Source organism: Notamacropus eugenii, chromosome 3 (assembly GCF_028372415.1).
Source record: "Notamacropus eugenii isolate mMacEug1 chromosome 3, mMacEug1.pri_v2, whole genome shotgun sequence".
NCBI classification, from domain to species: Eukaryota; Metazoa; Chordata; class Mammalia; order Diprotodontia; family Macropodidae; genus Notamacropus; species Notamacropus eugenii.
In genome coordinates this window covers 312,977,707-312,998,614 of record NC_092874.1, presented here as the reverse complement: position 1 = coordinate 312,998,614, position 20,908 = coordinate 312,977,707, and the positions used below count along the sequence as shown (strand labels likewise).

The following is a 20,908-nucleotide window of genomic DNA, read 5'->3' as shown; positions in this document are numbered from 1 at the left end:
CTCAGAACAGCAACTTGACTTAGTACTCTGTACTCAAGAAGTATTTGTTGGCTGGATGAAGTAATAAAAAAAAAGTCCCAAAGGCTTTTGATGAATGAAATCTCTATATTTAAATAATGTAGGAACATATGTCTGGGGCCTTCATCAACTGGACTATACCAAAAATTCTTAACCTGGGGTCTATAGACCCTTTCCCCAAAGTCCCCATTGAAAGATTTCAGGGGCCTATGAACTTGGAGGGCAGCTAGGTGGTTCAGTGGATAGAGCACTGGGCCTGGAGTCAGAAAGTCCTGAGTTCAAATCCAGCCTCAGACAGTGTGACCCTGGGCAAACCACTTAACCCTGTTTGCCTCAGTTTCCTCATCTGCAAAATGAGCTAGAGAAGGAAATGATAAACCACTCCAGTATCTTTGCCAAGAAAACCTCAAATGGGGCCATAAAGATTTGGGCACGACTGAAATAACTGATAAAAAATACACCTAAATGGGAGAAAAAATTGCATCTTTATTTCCACTAATCTCTAAATGAGGGCTAGCATGTCCTTTAATTACTAATGTTGGCAATTGGCATTCTGAGAATGGGTCTAGAGGCTCCACCAGACAGTCAAAGGGGGTCTATAACACAAGAAAGGAGAATCTGTGTCCTATGTTGTCACTCACTGGTTTGGAGTCTCTGCTTACTCCAAACAAACCTATCCTTGTTGTATGACCTCCTGCATGACCTTCTTGCTCCCTCTTCTGCCCTGTCCTGAACCTGCATTCCTGCCAATCTTTAATACCCACCCCTTCTATACTACAACAGTGCCCTCCCTTCTAATAGCTCTAATCAAACCTTGCCTGTCCCATTAAAGCTCTCGCACTAACTATCCCCTCATGAACACATTACCTGCCTGAAGGCTGGAAAGTAGACCAGACGGCCCCCTGAGATCCTTCCCAGTTGGAAGACTATGGTGTTATCTCCATTCCTTCTAGCATTCCCTTAGTAATGATGTCCAAAACAGCCACAATTAATGTTGCATAGTTATACAGGTGGAGCTATGATATACATACGTATGTATTCTTGTGGATACATTTTTAATGTATTTGTCACGTTCTCCTCTTTGAACTATAAGTTAATTTAGACTAGGGATGATACTCATAGAAAAGAATAACACTCTTAGAGTTCCCAGATGGGGTGTGGCACCAGCCTAGGGATCTTTTGTCCTCTTTTTAATGCTCCAGTTTGTGGAGACAAATTGCTAAAAACTCTAGTAAAGGTTCAGTCATGTCCAGCCCTTTGTGACCCCATTTAGGGATTTCTTGGCAAAGATACTGGAGTCATTTGCTATTTCCTTCTCCAGCTCATTTTATAGATGAGGAGACTGAGCCAAACAGGGTGAAATGACTTGCCTAGGGTCACACAGCTAGTAAGTGCCTGAGATCAGATTTTAACTCAGGAAGAGGAGTCTTTCTGGCTTCTATTCACTGTACCATCTAGTTGCCCCCTGGTAAAGGTAACACAGCTTAACGAGAAAGGTTTTCTGAATTGCTTAATCAAGTGCTCAGATGAGTCCTTTATGTATTCCTTATTGTTTTAAACAAAATGATTATACGTATACATTCAACTCCTTTGTTAGACTATGTGCTTTCAGGGCAGCTGAAGCCCCTTGAGAGATGAGTTAAAACATAATATTCCCAGGAAAGACTCTCGGTGGGGACATGAGCCATCAAGATAACCAGTGAGACGTTATTGAAGTTGAACTGTCCCATCAGAGGACAGGGACTGATGCACAGGATTACCTCTTTTGACTCTCTTATCTTATAGATAACAGTCTCAGAGAAATTAAGTGACTTACGCAAGATGTCGCAAGTAGCATCCATCAGGTTTTGAACTCAGAACTTCACATTCTAAATCCAGTGGTTTGGTTTGGGTTTTTTCCTCACTATGCCATGCTGCCTTCTTGGCAGCACCAATGCTGCACTTGAGATTTTCTGTTTTTCATTCTGTTTACTGGTCTACCTCCTTTTCTAACATAGTGTGTCCTATGCCCCTCCTCTCACAAGGGCATCTTTGCTAATATACTACAGGTCTGATTATCACGACCTTAGAGCTTTCCTTCACTTTGAGGGTTATTCATAAATTTAGTTTTCCTGAGATCATGGTGTTCCATACTTCACAGCTATGGAGCATCATTGGGAGAGCATTAAGTTCATTCCTGGGGTTGGGTTTTGGCCAGGTCTCTGTGATCCTCCCTAAATTCAGGTTGTAGGCATAGAATTAGAGTAAGGAAACACTCCCCAAGGCAAAAGGATATTTAACTATGTGGAAAACAAAGGAATTCCATAGAAGCAGGGAGATACAAGGTTGTAGAATAGAAGGGGAGGAAAACCTAGAGTCATGTAGACCCAAACCCAGTAGATTCGTTGGTTTTTTTTAAAACAGCCTGAGTGACTCCTTCCATTATTATGGGGCACCCAGCATTTGGAGGATAAATGTAGTTTTGGGGAAAGTAAGTATATTAATCTTCTGACCTGGTAAAACCTTCCTAATTTATGTGGGCCTGTGCTATGAGAAACTAGAAAAGCACAGAGAACCAAATCTGGCCACCGTTGCTTCCAGCTTTCATCACGTATTCTTGATGGCTAATTTCCACTCTCTTCTGATGATATTAGATTAGATTCTCACTGAATTCTGAACCCAAGGTACCTCAGAACTAATTTATTTCTCTTTTGAATTTTGTACTTTTTAGCTATTCTTCCCAAGTGGATTTATATGGATGACATATATTAATTATTTTTTTAAAATACCTTAAATTGGTAAAGTACTTTCAACTTTTCAAAGTATTTTTACATCTTCCATTTCACTTGATTTATTAGAACTGTTAGCTGCCTCCAACAGACTCTCAGGATTCCCTTCAAGTTCTTTATGGCAAAAATCTGACTTTTCTCCCAGGAGAGTTGTATTTCTAATATTGTTGAAAGGATCATTACCATAATTTATGATTACTTCTCCAAGTATGATTCCCTGAAGTGAATTTCCTCCAAGCATACAACTTTGGTGCTTCATCCAGTAACTAACACAGCACTTTACACACAATGGATGCCCGATAAATGGTGTTGGTTATTGACTGATTACACTAACCCTAAGGTTATGGTTTTCAATTTTGTTAATGCTGTAAAGACTTTCCCACTCCTCGATCATGGAGCTTTTCCGGGAAACATTTGGCTTCTTCAATCACTGAAAAAAAATCAGTTTACTTGCTTGCCTGTTTAAAATATCTATGAGTCATCTGCTTGAGTACTCTAATTAAAATCAAGATTCCTCTAGAGCTGATTTTAAATTCTCTTTTTTATGCCCAGTTAACTCCAGAGTTGTCCTAATTCTATGTCTTATCTATTACCTATCAATATATTCTTCCTTAATTCTCCTCCCACTCTCAGAACTCTTTAACTCTGTGGGGGAAAACTATGGGACAAACAACAAGCTTTATAATTTCAGTTCCTGACAACGTGAGAAACGCTGAACTCACTCGTGTGGAAAGTACCTAGGGTTATAGAATCTTAGCATGGAAGATGACGTCAGACGACATCTGTAGTCTTACTCCTACATGAAACATGAACCTCCCCCACCCCAATAATAATAACTTTCATTTATAAAATATCTTATAGTTTATAAAAGGCTTTTCTTATAGTGACCCTGTGAAGAAGTAATTGTGCAAGCGCCCCCTTTATTGGTGAAGAAACTGAGACCCTGAAAGGTTAAGAACAGTTGTACTGTTCAGAAGCTTCAAAAACTCTGTCTCAGATCTGCTAGCTTCAACCCAGTGCTTTTTTCTCTATGCCCTGTGGTCTCTACTTCGCACTTCCAATAAATAATCATTCTCCCTCCAAATCAAAACCTACAAATGAAAGGGAATTCATTACCTACCCAGGTAATGCATTCTTTTCTAATTGGTTGTTCAGAAGATTCCTTTGAAGACTGTTCATTCTAACAGAATTACAAAGGATCATCCTCTTTTCTCACTTTTGACTTACTAACATTTCTTAGGTAAAAAATAATCATACAAATATACAACAAATGCAATTGTTACTTGAAACTTACCCCCTTCTCCAGAACCAGAACCATTATCTGAAAAAAAATACACACAAATATTAACATTGTACCTGGAAATATTGCTTTTAACCCCTAAGTTTTTCACCTGTAGAGATGATCTGATGCTATCAAAAACCAAAATGTGATTTCCAGTCTCACATTTATTTCTCTACTTATGAAAGGATATTCCTCAATAGCACAGAAAAGTTTCCCTTTCTTAACTTTTCTGAATAAATATAAATTATAATTATAAAAAAACAATTCATTTGTAGAAGATTAAATTCAACTCCTCTCCAAACTTGGGAAAGTACAATTAAATGTTTTTCTAGGCATGGAGGAGGAAAAGAAAATATATCCTCCTTCTTTATTGCCGTCCAGTCATTTTTCAGTTGTTTCCAACTCCTCATGACCCTATTACAAGTTTTCTTGGTAAAGATCCGAGAGCAATTTGCCATTTCATTCTCCAGTTCATTTTACAGATGAAGAAACTAAGGCAAAAAGGGTTAAGTGACTTGCCCAGCATTACACATCTAGCAAGTGTCTGAAGCCGGATTTTAACTCAGGAAGAGGAGTCCTCCTGACTCCAGGCCTGGCACTCTTTCCACTGTTCCACCTAGCTGCTCTCTCCTTCTATCTACCTCTTATTAAAAGAGTCAGCGATTGATTAGAGAGATGCAAATCAAAACAGCTCTGAGGTACCACATCACACCTATCAGATTGGCTAGCATGACAAAACAGGAAAATGATGAATGTTGAAGAAATGTCAGAACACTAATTCATGGTTGGTGGAGCTGTGAGCTGATCCAACCATTCTGGAGAGCAATTTGGAACTATGCCCCAAGGGCTCTAAAAATGTGCATACCTTTTGACCTTCTAGGGCTGTATCCCAAAGAAATCATTAAAATGGGACAAGGATCCACATGTACAAAAATACTTATAGCAGCTCTTTTCATGGTGGCCAAGAACTGGAAATCAAGGGGACGCCCATCCATTGGGGAATGGCTGAACAAGTTGTGGTCTATGAATGTAATGGAATAGTCTTGTGTTATAAGAAATGATGAACTAGGAGGACTTCAGAAAAACCTGGAAAGACTTCTATGAACTGATGCTGAGTGAAGTGAGCAGAACCAGGAGAACATTGTACACAGTACAAGCCACAGTATGCAAGGACTGATTTTGATAGAGTTGGCCCTTCACAGCAATGCAAGAACCTAAAACATTTCCAAAGGATTCAAGATGTAAAATGGTATCCACATCCAGAGAAAGAACTATGGAGGTGTAATGTAGAATGAAGCAGACTATTTTTTCCTTCATTATGTTTTGTTTTTCTCATGGTTTCCCCCATTTGTTTTAATTCTTCTATGCAACATGATTAATGTGAAAATGTGTTTAATAGGAATGTATGTGTAGAACCCATATAAGATTGCATGCCATTTTGGGGAGGGAGGGGAAGAAAATTTGAAACTTATGGAAGTGATTATTAAAAACTGAAAACAAATAAATTAATAATTTTTGGGGGGGAAGTCAGTGACAGAAGTTTGCAGGCCCAAAATGTAGATGGGTCCCAAGTCTAGGAAAAGTGATGTTTGAGGAAAAGGACAAGTCACTTAGGCCAGAAAATGTCATCCTCTGTGACTAAAATCTATATACAATGAAAAATCAGTGTTCAAAAAACCATTCCCAAAAAGATGCATAACTTGTAATGTGATTTGCTCCTGATGATAACGAGATTAAGGTATCTCCCTATATATTATATTGAAGAAGCAAACATCAAATGCTATACAATACATAATTATATAGTATGCCATATTATATATTATATAATTTGCTAAAGTTTGGCAATTACATAGACTTTCTGATTTAAAAAATCATTTTCCCATGAGTCTGGCTGGCATGGGATTTTTTTAAATTACATTTTTTGAAACAATGAACCTGAGACCTTGACAGTGGAACAGAAGCAGAATATATAATTTAGGACACTTACCCAACACATTACTACAGTTATATGACAAATGGTGCCACTATTATGGCACCTGAGAAATTTATCATCTGTGGTGTAGTGAGTGTGGCCACTAAGCAAACTTTAGCCATGATGTTGACACACTTATGTACACACACACACACACACACACACACACACACATATACATGCATGTGTCCCTGTTCTGGCCATTGGCAGCATGGAAGTATCCAAAATGGTACAATGTCAAAGGGTTTGTGCATTAAAAGACATTTTTATTCAGTCAACTAGCATTTATTAAACACCCACTATGTACCAGGAACTGGGGATGCAAAGAAAGGGAAAGAAAGGTCTCTGACCTCAAAGAGCTCACAGTCTCATGGTGGGGACAACAGGTTGAGCACATCTCTTTCCTCCAGTAAGCATTCTCTGAAGTCCCTCATGCCTGGAATGCTCTCCTTTCTCTGTTCTGACTACTGACCTCCCTGGCTTCCTTTAAGTTCCGACTAAAACCCTACCTTCTATAGGAAGCCTTCCTCCACCCCTCTCAATTTTAGTCCCTTCCCTAGTAATTATCTCCTAGGCATCCTATATTTCGCTTGTTCTGTATGTATTTGTTTGTATCTTGTCTCCATTAGATTAAAATCCCCTTGAGGACAAGGACTGGGCTTTTTTTGCCTTTTTTCTTTTGTCTTCCCAGTGCTTAGCACAGTGCCTGGAACATAGAAGGTGCTTAATAAATGTTTATTAACTGACTGTTGATGTAAACAACTATGTGCCTAAAAATATGAACAGGATAAATGGAGGGGGAGCTTCAGAGGGAGGGCACTAAGATTATGGAGGACCGGGTAAGGCTTCATTTACACTGAAAGCCTTGAGACAGGCAGAAGTGGCCTTTGCCAGCATCCTTCCACAGCCACTCTCCCCCCAGGAAGAATTTCAGTATAAAACTTACATGTCTTCCATACGACTCTTAGATATGTAGATGGGGCATTAGAACCATCTTTTCAGTCATCCAGTCACCCAGACCAGTCTAAACCCAGTCATCATCAGAGATCACTGAGCCCAGAAGCATGGACAATCCTGGTATCTCCATTCAGGCATATAGAGGCTAGAGAGCCACAACCAGGGATCAGTACTCTCCCAGGGACACAAAAGACAAGACAGCGAACAAGTGCCAAGAGCACTAGCCAGGAAAGGAACACACATTCATAATACAGGGAGAAGACAGGTCTGACTACTAGTGCCATTCCCTAGCAAAGTGCATCAAACACAAGCTTGCTGGTGTCAACTTATTCTGAGACACTGCTGTGGGAATGACTCCCCAGGAAAGCTGAGTCAAGGCAAGGCGCAGCCACTACTGCTGGTAGGGAGAGCCTGGAGCAGTAGGGTGCGGGCAGTCACTCCCAGGTACCCCAGCTGCGTCCCACAACAAATGAGCCCCTTCTGCCGCTGTTGCAGGGAGCAACTGTGTCAACTCCAAGTTTGTCAGTCAAGAATAATGAATCATAACAGAACTCTGCCAATTAATCACAGAATATGTAAATTTGAAAAATGCTTATTAAGGCTTCTCCCCTGATCCAAAGCTGTGCTGCTGACAGATTAATCTTCTTCATGCACAATCTGGTCATGTACCTTTGGTTCAATATCTTTTGATGGCTCCTTAGTAAAATCTGACAGTTGAGTAAAATCTCAACCCCTGAGTCAAAATTCTCCATATTCTGCTACCATTCTACCTTTTAAGCTTTATCTCAAATGATTCCATGTCTGGCAATCTACATTTTTACCCCCAAATGAACTACTTTTCATCCCCTGTATGTGCCCCGGGTTTTCATGCCTATATTTCTTTGCTCATAACATTCCCTTTAAATGGTTGAATAAGTTGTGGTATATGATTGGGATGGAATGCTATTGTACTACAGGAAATTATGAGGAGGATGGTTTCAGAAAAACTTCGGTCTTCCCATCAAAGCAACCAGAACTGGGAGACTACCGTACACAGCAATACTGTAATGACAATAACTGTGAAAAGTTTAGCTATTCTGATAAAGACAATGATCTAAGGCAATCCCAAAGGACGCATGATAAAAATGCTCTTCATCTCCAGAGAGAGAACTGGTGAACTCTGAGGACAAACTAAAACATACTTTTTTTCCACTTTCTTATTTTACCTGCTTTTTTGGATGCAAAATAGCTAATACGGAAATATGTTTTACATGATTTCACGTGTATAAAAGATTTTATATTATTTGTCCTCTCAATGGATGGGAGTGGGGCTGGAAGTACAGAATTTGGAACTCGAAATTTTTCAAAATGAATGTTAAAAATAAATATTTTTTTAAAAATGAAGAGTATTCTGTTTACCTGGAATAACCTTCTCTGTCATCTCCACCTACTGAAATCCTACTTCTCATTCAAGACCCAGATCAAATGCCACCTCCTCCACGGAACCTTCCCTGACATTGATCAAATGATCTATTTTCCTTGGAATTTGCTTTGCTCATGACTACCCACAAGCTCAAACCTCCTAAATCAGATTGGACTAGACAACTAACTGTGTGCTCAAACTCACATAAGGGAGGATAATGAGGGGAAAAAAGTGCATTTTGGACTGTGATGACCGGTTTGAATGTACTGGCATGCCCTTCAAACAATGTAAATGCTCTGGCAAACTTCCAAAGGTTTGTAAATGCCATCCTCCAAAAAGACCTGCTCCCCTGGGGAGGGGGCCAGGAGGGAGAATCTGCTTAAATGACACACTGGTTTACCACTGGGACCAAACACAGCACCATCAATCATTCTTGACAGTGCTAGTCTACATTCACGAACAGCAGCTTTCTGTGAAACCAATGTGGTTTAATAGGGAACAAGCAGTTTACAGGGCACACTACAGGCTGGAAAGGGATAAGGATTAGCCACACAAGGTAGCTGCTATATTGAAATAAGAAACCCACACCAAACAAATGACTTTTAGTAGTTCCTGGACTTCATAATGATCACTGCTGGGTTCTCTTCAGGTTCTCCATCCTGCTACAGAGGCAGCTGGTGCAGATGTGGATAGAGTACTTAGCCTGGAGTGATGAAGACGTGAGCTCAAATCCCACCTAAGACACTCACTGGCCCTGGACAAGTCACTTAACTACTGTTTGCCTCAGTTTCCTCATCTGTAAAATGGGGATAATAGTAGCATCTCCCTTCTAGGATTGTTATGAGGATCAAATGAGATAATAAAGCCTTTAGCACAGTGCCTGCCACACAGTAGAGAGTATGTAAATAATTATTCCCTTCCCTCCTTCCCTGATGGTACACCTCATCACTCTATTAAAAAACTTGAAAGCTTTTCTGTGGTCCCCTGTGGTAGAAAATATTTTCATGAATTCCAGGAAAAGTCCATTCTGGAATACCCCCAAATCTCATCTACCATTTATTGTAGAAGCTGACCTTTCCAGAATATATCAAAAGAACTATATTTTTCTAATCTGACCCTTAATATGCCATTCCCTGGACATATGCATAATACTAGAAATTTCTCTAAGTAAAATATATGATTTGGGAAAGAATGTCTCTGTGTAAAGCAGTATTTGAGTTCTAGGAACAGTAACCAGAGCAGAGGTTCTTAACTTTTTTGTGTGTCATAGACACCCTTGGCCAGTCTGGTAAAGCTTATAGGCCTCTTCTTGGAATAATGTTTTTAAATGGAAAAATATAAAATGTAAGATTATAGAGGAAACCAATTATATCAACATAAAGATTCAGTATGTTCCTATCCAAGTTTATGGATGCCCTGATATCTATCCACAGTCTGTTTGGGGGTTTATGGACCCCAGGTAAAGAACCCCTGACCTAGAGGAATCCCAATCATCCTGAGAACCGCTCATACAAATCTAAAGCACTCACACCTGGTCTCCAAACTGAAATAGCATCCAACAGGGAAGACAATGTTCTTCAGTTGTTTCAATTTTAGGAAAGCCTATAACCCCAGAGGCCAGAAGTAATGAGAAGATTTTAGAATACAGGGTAAGAGATGAGAGTCACACTTCCCAACTATACCTGCTGACAGAAAACTTGGCTGTTGTACACACTTATCTAGACATAGTGAAACAGGAAACAGAATGCTGGACTTGGAGTCAGGAAGACTTGAGTTCAAATCTTGCCTTAGATACTAACTGCATGATCCTGGTCAAATCACTTACCCTCTTAAAGCTTCAGTTTACCTATCTGTAAATTGAAAGCAAGAGGATTCAGAGAAGGATGGAGGACCTATAAGGTCACTGCCAGCTTTCAATGATCCTTTGATCCTATGGATAATAGTAGAAACAAAGCTCTGATTACCATAGTTATGGGCTACCCTTACTCAGAAGGGGATTCTGTTGCTCATTGTTTCCTGTATCCATACTCCCACCTATATATGCCACTTGGAGAAACCCAGCTGAAAATACCATAACTGTGCCAAGACAGATCAGTTACAAACAATGTAGAGTTGTTTAAAACATGGCTTTTGGTGGCCACACAGACATAAAGTCAATTAGACATGTAAGGTCCATGCTCAGGTCAAGGACCTGATAGGCAAATCTTCAGGACCACTACAGTCCCTTTCAAATCCCTAGAGCTTCTGCTGATCAGTATCCTGTACTTTGTAATAGATCTGCCTCCATTCCAAAAACAAGACAGTCATCTTTACAGTTGTGGAGATACAAAGATGATCTATTTGTTTGCCTGTAAGAAACCCACCATTACCACTGAGATGGCCTGCTTGTTTCTGTGGAATATTTTTCAGTTTTATGACCCACTTTTTCTGAAATAAAATTTTTTGATTTCTAATGCCTGGACTACACATTACAAAGTTCTAGAAGTAAAAATTCATTTCTCTGTCATTTATCATCCTTCTTTTGATGGGTAACTAATGGTGCAGCACAATAGAAAAAATAAACCTGGAATATGTAGGTGGTAGCTGTGCAATGAGACCTAGAGGATTCACAGATGTAAAGACATCCCTCTGCTTTTTTAAGAGAGCATCAGGATGGTCTCCTTAGACCTGCAGTCAGTGAAGTAGCCATGGTTAGAAACCAACCCTCGGTGTTTATGACAGGATATAACAGCAGAATTTGAGTGTGTAAAGGACAGAAAACGTGTGGAAACATCAATGGCAGACTTTGTATGAACCAAATTGTTATAGTTTAAGGCATCACATTCTTTGGCGTAACTAAGTGACACAATGGATAGAATGCCAGATCTGGAGTCAGGAAGACTCATCTTCCCGAGTTCAAACCAAGTCTCAGATGCTTACTAGCTGTGTGACCCTGGGCAAGTCACTTTACCCTGTTTGCCTCAGTTTCCTCATCTATAAAATAAACTGAATAGGGAAATGGCAAACCACTCAGGGATCTTTGCCCAGAAAACCCCAAATGTGGTCACAAAGAGTTGGACACGACTGAAAACAACTCAACAACATCGTATTCTTATCACTGTGTTGTCCTCTTAGATCTGCTCTGCGCAGACCCCTCTTGGTTTTGGATTCACTGCTTCTGAATTCATAGCATGTTTTCCAACCTAGCCTTCTAAATATGGTTCTGGCTTTGACTTTTGGATCTGCCCTATCCCATTTCCGTATGCCTACTGACTTCCACACAATCTCCCAGTTTCTCAGGCTTTTCAGAACCCACAACCTATTTGACTTTACCTCAGCCACGCACAGGTATGGTCATATCTCACCATTACCCACAAGTTTCCTACTTCCTATTTCTTTAGAAAAAAACAAATCTAACACTCTTCTGACTGTCATTTCCTATCATTCTTTTTCCCTTCCTCAGCCTTCCTAAAACCATTGTTTGTTTTCCTCATGACCTCCAATTCCTCCATCCCTCAGTATTTTCTCAAATCATTACCACTGCTCTGGCTTTATTTTCCTCCATTTCCAAACTGTACCAGATAGTTAACTAACTGAATTACACATGGTAATCAATTCTTGAATTAGTCTCTCTTTTTTCCCATAACTATTCAACTCTTGCCAAATCTCAGTCCTGGGTAAGTCATATCACACATCTCTTCCACTCCTACTCACATGCTGTTGAACAGAACTGGAGGAAGTCACACAGCTGTGTTTACTGAGTATACTACAGATTTATGTCCTTCCACCAGACCATCAGGGAAGCAAGGCAGTCCTTTTATTCTTCTCTAATTGTTTCCCAATTTCACTACCCTCTGAAGCCATTCCAGATTTCCTCTCCTTAAACTTCACACATCTTCCTCTCCCCCAAAATCTCTTAGCTGAGGACTTTGCTTCTTAAATTATTGAGAAAACTGAAGTCATTTGATATCAGTTCCCTCTTCTACCCTTCTCATCATCTCAAAATCTCTTGGCATCATCTACTCTCTTCTCCTTTCCTCCAGCCTCTGAAAGTATATGGAGAAATATTTCAAAAAGGAGAAATGTGAACTGTTTTTTTAAATTAATATTTTATTTTTTACTAATTACATGTAAAAATAATTTTTCACATTCATTTTTTTAAATTTCTGAGTTCCAAAATCTCTCCCTCCTTCCCTTCCCCCCTCATTGATATTAATTAATATTGATTATACATGTGTGGTCATGCAAAACATATTTCCATATTAGTCATGTTGTGAAAGAAAATACAGACAAAAAACTTAAAAATAAAGTAAAAAATAGTATGCTTTGATCTGTATTCATATTCTTATCGGTTCTTTCTCTGGAGGTAGATAACATTTTGCATTATAAATCCTTTGGGATTGTCTTGGAACATTGTATCTCTGATAATAGCTAAATCATTCACAGTTGATTATCATACAATATTTCTGTTACTATGTACAATGTTCTTCTAGTTCTGCCACTTCACTGTGAATCAGTTCATGTTAGTCTTTTCAGATTTTTCTGAAAGCATACTGCTTGTCATTTCTTATGGCACAATAGTATTCCATCATAATCGTGTACTACAACTTGTTCAGCCATTTCCTAAATGATAGGCATCCCCTCAATTTCCAGTTCTTTGCCTCCACAAAAAGAACTGCTACGAATATATTTGTACACATAGGTCCTTTTCCTTTTTAAAATCTCTTTGGGATACAGACCTAGTCATGGTATTTCTAGGCCAAATGGTATGCACAGTTTAAAAACTTCCAAATTGCTCTGCAGAATGGTTGGATCAGTTTAAAACTCCACCAAGAAATGTGAACTATTAACAATCATTTGGGGAAACACTCCAAATCATCTCTAAGAAGAGAAATAAAATTAAAACAACTCTGAGGCTTTGCCTTACATCCATTAAAGTGGCAAAGATGATAAAAGAGGGAAACAGTCAATGCTGGAGAGGCTGTGACAAGTCAGACTCACTAATATATTGTTGGTGAAGCTGTGGATTGGTAAAAAAAAATTCTTAAAAATTATTTGGAGTTATGAAAGAAAAGATGAAACTATTCATTTCCACTGATCCACTAATCCTACTACTGGACATGTTGGTCAAGAAAATAAAAACAAAAAGAAGTCTCATGTATGCAACAATACTGATGGTATTCATGTTCTATGGTAGTAAAAAATTTGCAGCCAAACTGGAGAATGATATTATGTCACAAGAAATGATAAATATGAGGAATTCAGAGAAACATTGGAAGATCTGTAGAGACTAATGCAGAGTGAAAAAGGAAGAACCAGGAGAAGAACATATACAACTATAATCAAATAATGAAGACAACAGAAAGAAAACAGAATTAAGATTAAATGCAATTAACAGAGGACAGATAATGAAACTCTCCTCTCTCCTCTCAGTAGGGATGAGGAAGGACTATGAAAGTAAAAAAATGGAAGTTGACGACAGACATGGTTGTTATGCTGGCCAGTTCTGATCGACAATTCCATATTATAAGAAAGGGTTCTAGAATTAAAGGGAAAGGGGAAAAGTACATTCTGAAATGATTATCATGTAAAAAGCAAAAAACATAATAGTATAATACATACCAGAGTAACATGGTCCTCTCGACACTACTGTTATCTCTTTCTGATGTTTACAAGAAGCTCTTCTGAGAAAGCATTCATTTTGGTAAGTGTCTCCATTTGAGCCACAGACAGGAATGTAATTTGTATGACACTATGAAAATAAAAATATAAATAAGTTATCAAACCTAAATTTTATTTCCATGCAATATACTAATATGATATTATGACAGCTTCCTACTGGAAAATCCATTGATATTTTCCATGGTTAAAATAAACATGTCATTTCCATTATTCAAAGATGACACTGTACTTATAGCATCAAACCTCCAAAATACTACAAACCTTTTCAGTGAAATCTATCATTCAAAAGAAACTGGGTGACCATCTACATGAAAAAAACAAAGTGGATGAAAAACATATACTGATGAAAAATTTAGTTTTTGTGTGCTTGCGTACTGTGTATCTTGAACAGGAGGTACAGAAAGCAAAAGGAGATGGATTGAGAATTGTGTAGGAAAAGTTTGAACTGGATCACATTTAAGGTACTGTTCAGTGCTTTCAGTGATCCAAAGTGATAACTGATGCTAGAAAAACTCATTTTTCAAACCGTACTATTTTCCTGGTGATGGAACACTGAGATCTCAGAAGAGGTCATTCAAAATTACAAGTGACTTCAGTGACAATAAAAAGATACATAATTGATTAAAAAAAATACCATATCACATTGTTGACAATGACCTGTACCTAAGAAGTGGTATAAAAGATATCACCAACTACATCTATTACTAGAAAAGGAAGTAGGTTTCTTAGTAATGAGAGACAGAAGATGATCCATTTGAATGTCACACTGGTGTCCTCAAGCTAGTAAAAGATCCAGAGTAAAGCCTTCAATGAATTGGGCAGACCTTAAATGGAGGATTTAAAGAAAGACATAGATGAGGATTATACAATATTGGGTGTAGATAGGTTATTATGTCTGTTATGGAGGGAGTAGTCATATAGAAAATGTCACAAACATATAGAAATATCTATAAGAATAATGATCCAATACTAATTCCTGGGAGCTTGGTAGTGCAATGGCCATCCATATCAATAAAAGGCATATACCTTTCTCTTGCAGTTAGAGTGCTGGTGGTCATCTTTTTAATAGCTCTAGTGCTGTACCTCTTATTGTGGGTACCCTGGTTTTGATAACCTGGAGAACTTTCTCTCACCCACTTCCTTCTAGGTCTCCTGTAGAGATCTCTACTCTCTATGTGGCTACTCAGTGCAGGCTTAACCTGTCTGCTGCTGCCCACTCAGTCCATGGCAGAACCAAGCAGCATGACTTGATCAAAACATATTCCTATAAGCAGCTTCCCCCTGAACAGCTGAATGATATTTTTTCCCCTCTCTCTTAAGAGCAGTTGTGAATGTTGGAGGGGATATGGAAAAACTGGGACACTCATTCATTGTTGGAGGAATTGTGAACTGATCCAACCATTTTGGAGAGCAAGCTAGAATTATGCCCAAAGAGTTATAAAAATGCCTATATCCTTTGACCTAGCAAGACCATTTCTAGTTCTATTTCCAAAAATGATTAGGAAGAAGGAAAAGAACCTATGCATTCTGATAGATGCATTCTAACAGCTCTCTTTGAGGTGGCAACGAACTGGAAATTACACGGATGACCATCAGCTGGGGAATGGCTGAACAAGGGATAGTATATGATTGTGATGGAATACTACTGTGTTGTAAGAAATGATGAGCTCAGAGATCTTAGAAAAACATGGAAAGACTGGCACAAGATAATGAAGAGAGAAATGCGCAGAACCAAGAGAATATTGTATACAATAACAGCAATATTGTTTTAAAAAGAACTGAGCAAATAAGTCATTTTGACTATTATAAATACCCAAATTAACTCTAAAGGACATATGAAGAAAGATACTATCTCCATCCAGAGGAAGAGCTGATAAACAGAAGTGTGTGGAGAATAATTTTACATTTTTACATCTATATGTGTGTATATATAGTTACATGATAACTTTATTATGTATTTAAAAGGAATAATACATTGTACATAATAGATTTGCTGTTTTACGTGCAATCATCATTTTTATAATACTATATTATGGAAATACTTGTTTTATTCCACAAATTAAAAATAAAATAAATTTTTTAAAAAAAGAATACCCCCCCCCAAAAAAGATCAGATGTTTTAGAGGCTCAGTAGCGACCATACCATAAGGGGCAGTGACATGGCACAGTGGGCAGAGCTCTGGACATGGAGATAGAAGTCCTGAATTCTAATGAGTGACCCTGGGCAAATCACTTACCCACTCTCCTTCTCCGTTCCCTCAATTGTAAAGTGAGGATGATAATTATCACCTATTTCATAAGGTGCTGTGGTAACATATATAAGGCATTTTATAAACTACAAAGTGCTACACAATCTAGCTATTATTAGTCTATTACCCAGATACAAAGATTGTTCCTTCACATAAAAACCTGCCATCTCATCAGACCTTCACCTTCACATCTCCCAGGTGATCCTGGTTAAGCTAACCTCTGGTACCTGAATCAGTGTTTGTGTAGTTTGAAGCGATTTTCCCATCCCGTTGTTATTGTCTGGGTTTGATGCACCTTTCTTCGAGTACTGATTAATGCTGATTTCCCTATTCACCATGGATCTCTTTCCATTGGTCTGTCAGGAAGTCATGAGATTCTCCTACACAAGGCTCTGTTGTCTGTTGATTTCTATCCTGGGGGCTTTGAAGGGTTTGGTTTTTCCCTTCAATTTACTCGTTGCCAGTTCTATCTTTCTGCTTCCATTTGTTTAGTTTGTAAATCCCTAGGTGGATGGGAGAAATGGACCAGGGGTCCTGAGGGTTATCATCCTCAGATTGTGTGCCCCCATTTCCCTTACCAGCCCCTCCTGAATTCAGCAGTCTCTTTTGTGTATGTGTTGTTCTGTGTAATTAAGCTACTGTACATTTGCAAGCTATGACAGCTTGCCATTTTGACTCCATATGTTGGCTTAAGTGTTATATGAGTGTGATCTGGTTCTAAAAGATGGGGAATGCCTCCCATTAGGTATGCTGACTTATTGTCTGTCTTTCCACAGTCACAGGACCTGTCAGTTTCAGAAAAATAGAAATCTTTGTATCCAAGATTTGTCTAAGAATTTTCTAAATCTAGATGAAATAAGTATAGTTTAAAAGAAAAAAATGAATGAAAGGCAAAAAGTAAGTTTGAAACTGAATGGGAAAATGCATAAAAGTCCAATTATGCTGGCACTGAGAGCCTGCCAAAGCAAAATTGGAATGGATCCCAGGAAAAGATACAGTGTATCTTGATTGTCAATGTTTGAATGCTGGCAAGAGTTTTGGTTTTTCTCTTCCAGGTGAGAAAAAAAATAATGTGATTTACTCTTATAAGGTATAAAGATGTGACTCATTTAAAAAAATGTAACTGGGTTTCCAATCAAGCTTGGAGCATTTTGTGTGTGACTGTATATGTGGAATGACACACTGACTCCTTATCACTGGAGAGGAGGCAAAAAGAATTTATGGAGTTGATGGTAAAGAATTTTTGTAGAGAGAGGCATGCATGGCTCCAGATGCTCTTCAGGGGAAATACCTATGGAGGGAAAAGCTACAGGCATGTAGAGAAAGATAGTGTTCAACATGTCACTGATTTCCAGTTGTTTCCTGAGCGATGCCAAATAGGATCGCTTACGTGATAGCAGGCCCTCTCTCTTGCATTAAGATGAGGTCTCACCTCACTCCCAGATGAAGTGCTCATTCATTCACTCTTGTATATTCTTTGGCATATTCTCATTTGTGTAACTTCTCCAGTTTCTGTTTGCTGTTTGCTTCGATGGAAGTGCTTAATATTTGTGATGCTATTTTGCAAAAACAGTGTTTGGTGGGAAGGAGCTAAGCCGGCAAGTGTAAGCTGAGTGCTATCTTTCTTCTTTAAGAATAACCAGGAGAATGGTTTTCCCTCTGAAACAAATTTATGCCCCTAAATTAGACCAGAGCTATTTGAAGAGGGTATATAGAAATTCTAGCTAAACAGCCCTCTCAGAGTTAGGCAAAGAAAGGAGCAAGAATCAGCTATGACCCTTTCCCTACTCCCCTCAAGGCGAAAACTGCAGTCTTGCTTGGAAAGGGGGAGGTTAGATTCCAGAAATATCTATCCATACCACCTTCAAACTTTTTGTTGTGGTTGTATCTGACTCTTCATGATCCCATTTGGGGTTTTCTTGGCAGAGATACAAGTTTGCCATTTTCTTCTCCAGGTCAGTTTTACAGAGGAGGAAACTGAGGCAAACAGGGTTAAGTGACTTGCCCAGGATTACACAGCTAATAAGTGTCTGAGACCAGATTTAAACTCAGAAAGATCAGTCTTCCTGACTCCAGGAGTGGCACTGTATCTATTGCACTATCTTGCTGCCTACCTTCAAGCTACATATATGTGTATGTGTGTGTATGTGTGTGTTTAGACAACCTGCTTACCTCCTGTGAGGAACAATTATTTCTCTCTTGTATTAATAACTAATTATTGAATCAGAACCAAGATTTTTCCCCTTTTCTACTTCCTCATTCAGAAATCAGTCAGTGTGGGAAATCTTTCTAATACACTTACCCAGCTAGGATGGCTAAGATCTAATCAGACAGTAAAAGAAATTCCAAGTTTAAGCTAATGGGTACATTGCTGCTCTTAGTGTTTACTCAGAGAGGTCTGGAAAAAGGTCAATTCTCCATTTCATCAGACCGGTGATATGGAAATTGATGTCTCTTTGACAAAGATTTGGGTGAGTCAAGACACGTACCCCAAGACCATCATTGGCATAGAGCCCAGTCTCCCATTGTAATATTCGTTCTCTCATTAATTGTTAATCAATCAGAGTTGGTCGCCACCCTCAGGAATACCTGTTCTTCCAAGTGCATATAAACTCTGAGTTTACCATCATGACGGATTTTTAGTCTAAGAGCAACGGCAAAATAGCCATACTTTTATTAATAAGCATGCTGGCCTTATGATTAAATGATTAAAATAAAATTAACAAAATGATTAAATTGCCCAGGAACTATGTCTCAAACTTTTTAAAGCACCACACCTCCAAAAATGTAGACAAAAATATTAACATTTTGAGTAAAGAACTTTTCTTTCTTCCCCTGATCTGGTCAATCAAGCCACAGAAAGAGATCGTATAAATTGTAGTAGAAACAAAGTGGGCTAGAGAGATACTTTTTAGTCATCAAGATTTGTGGAAAACTTTTAATTGCCCACTGGAGCCAATCTGAGGAAATGATTTGGTTGAATTAAATTATTTGGCAAATTGAAAAGACACAGACATATCTAAGCATCCACAGGGAATTAGGTAAAAGAAAACAGAATTTGTTTTGAAAAACTAATTAGTCCATTACATAGAAAGTGTACTTAATTGAAGACAGAAATAATGTGAAATGAAAAACTAAGAAAATAGTCTACACTTGAAACAAGATAAAGCAAATGTGGAAGAAGAAAAGCTTAAAGTTAAGATATTAACAGTAGAATAAATGTGAAATATTATAGGGATAAACATAAAAATACTTAGAGAAGAATTAGTTTAAATTGTAAAAAATTGTAAGCTAATGAAAATTCAGAAAAATGAAAGAAGTCATTGGAAAGAGCATTGACTCAGAGGTTAATATCCCACTTCTGTGGCTTACTCCCTATACGACCTCATGAAAAATCACTTAACCTCATCTGAAAAATATGAAGGTTGAACTAATTGACCTTTAGTGTCTCTTCCTGCTCTAGACCTATAAAACTGTTTGGGACCAGAAACTGCCTGAAAAGAAATAATCTCTTCAGGAAGTTGGAGAGATTTCCAATGATTCACAAGCTTAATTTCACAGATAATAGAATTATCCTGGTAGAGCTGAAATGAAACCTAGAGCATGAGATAGACATATACACATATATGCACTTATACATACATATACACATATGAATAATGACCTCATAGGTGACACATTTTCTGAGGGATATGATGCTCTTCAGGATTGTCCAAATATATAAATGTGCATATGCTAGTATATCAAGAATTTATTCTTAGTAAATAACTAAATTTGGTTTTGGTAAACAACTTAAAGATAATAATAATAATTGTCGGTCATTATGCTAAGCACTTTGTAATTTTTATCTAATTTGATCTTCACAACAACCCTAGGAGGTATTATTTCCATTTTACAGATGAGAAACTGAGGCAAACAGAAGTTAAGTGACTTACCTAGGGTCACACTTTAGTAAGTGTCTGAGGATAGATTTGAACTCAGATCTTCCTGATTCCAGCCCCAGTGCTCTCTATCCACTCTACCGCCTAGCTCCCTATGTAGTCCTGCCAACTGAGATTATAGTGGCATCTAAGTGGCACAGTGGATAGAGTGCTACTTAGTGGAAGATTCATCTTCCTGAGTTCAAATCCAGTCTCAGATACTTTACTAGGTTTGCGACTCTAGGCGAGTCACTTAACCCTGTTTGCCCCAGTTTCCTCATCTGTAAAATAAGTTTGGGAAGGAAATGGTAAACCGCTCCAGTACCTTTACCAAGAAAACCCCAAATAGGAGTTGTTTCAGACATGACTTAGACAACTGAACAACAATTGAGACTGTATAGAGATATGCTGGATACTAGGAAAAAAAACCATAATAAAGGTAAAGGAGAAGTTGACAACTTTTCAAGAATATTTAAGAGATTCTGATTCCCAAACTCATAGGTTCCAACAGCTAGAAGAAGAAACTGACTAATTTTTTAAAAAAAAATTAATTGAAATATATAAAGAAAGAGATATTTAGAAATCCTTCCAAACATAATAAGTAGAAAATTAGATTTGGATTTTGACACTTCAGGTCATAGATGACAAAAAGGCCATATTATATTGTGTCCATATGAAG

The 20,908-nt window shown here is 38.2% G+C and overlaps 1 protein-coding gene across 2 annotated transcripts in view; it reads right to left on the bottom strand.

The window, feature by feature from the left end:
- TMEFF1 (transmembrane protein with EGF like and two follistatin like domains 1) overlaps window positions 1-20,908 on the bottom strand; it is a 133,552-nt gene that overhangs the window by 64,135 nt on the left and 48,509 nt on the right. For both annotated transcript variants that reach the window (XM_072596695.1, XM_072596696.1), the window contains exons 3-4: window positions 14,001-14,130; window positions 4,081-4,107 (exon numbers count right to left, since the gene is read on the bottom strand). In XM_072596695.1, the coding sequence (XP_072452796.1) occupies window positions 4,081-4,107; window positions 14,001-14,130 (157 nt within the window). The remainder of the gene's footprint in view (window positions 1-4,080; window positions 4,108-14,000; window positions 14,131-20,908) is intronic.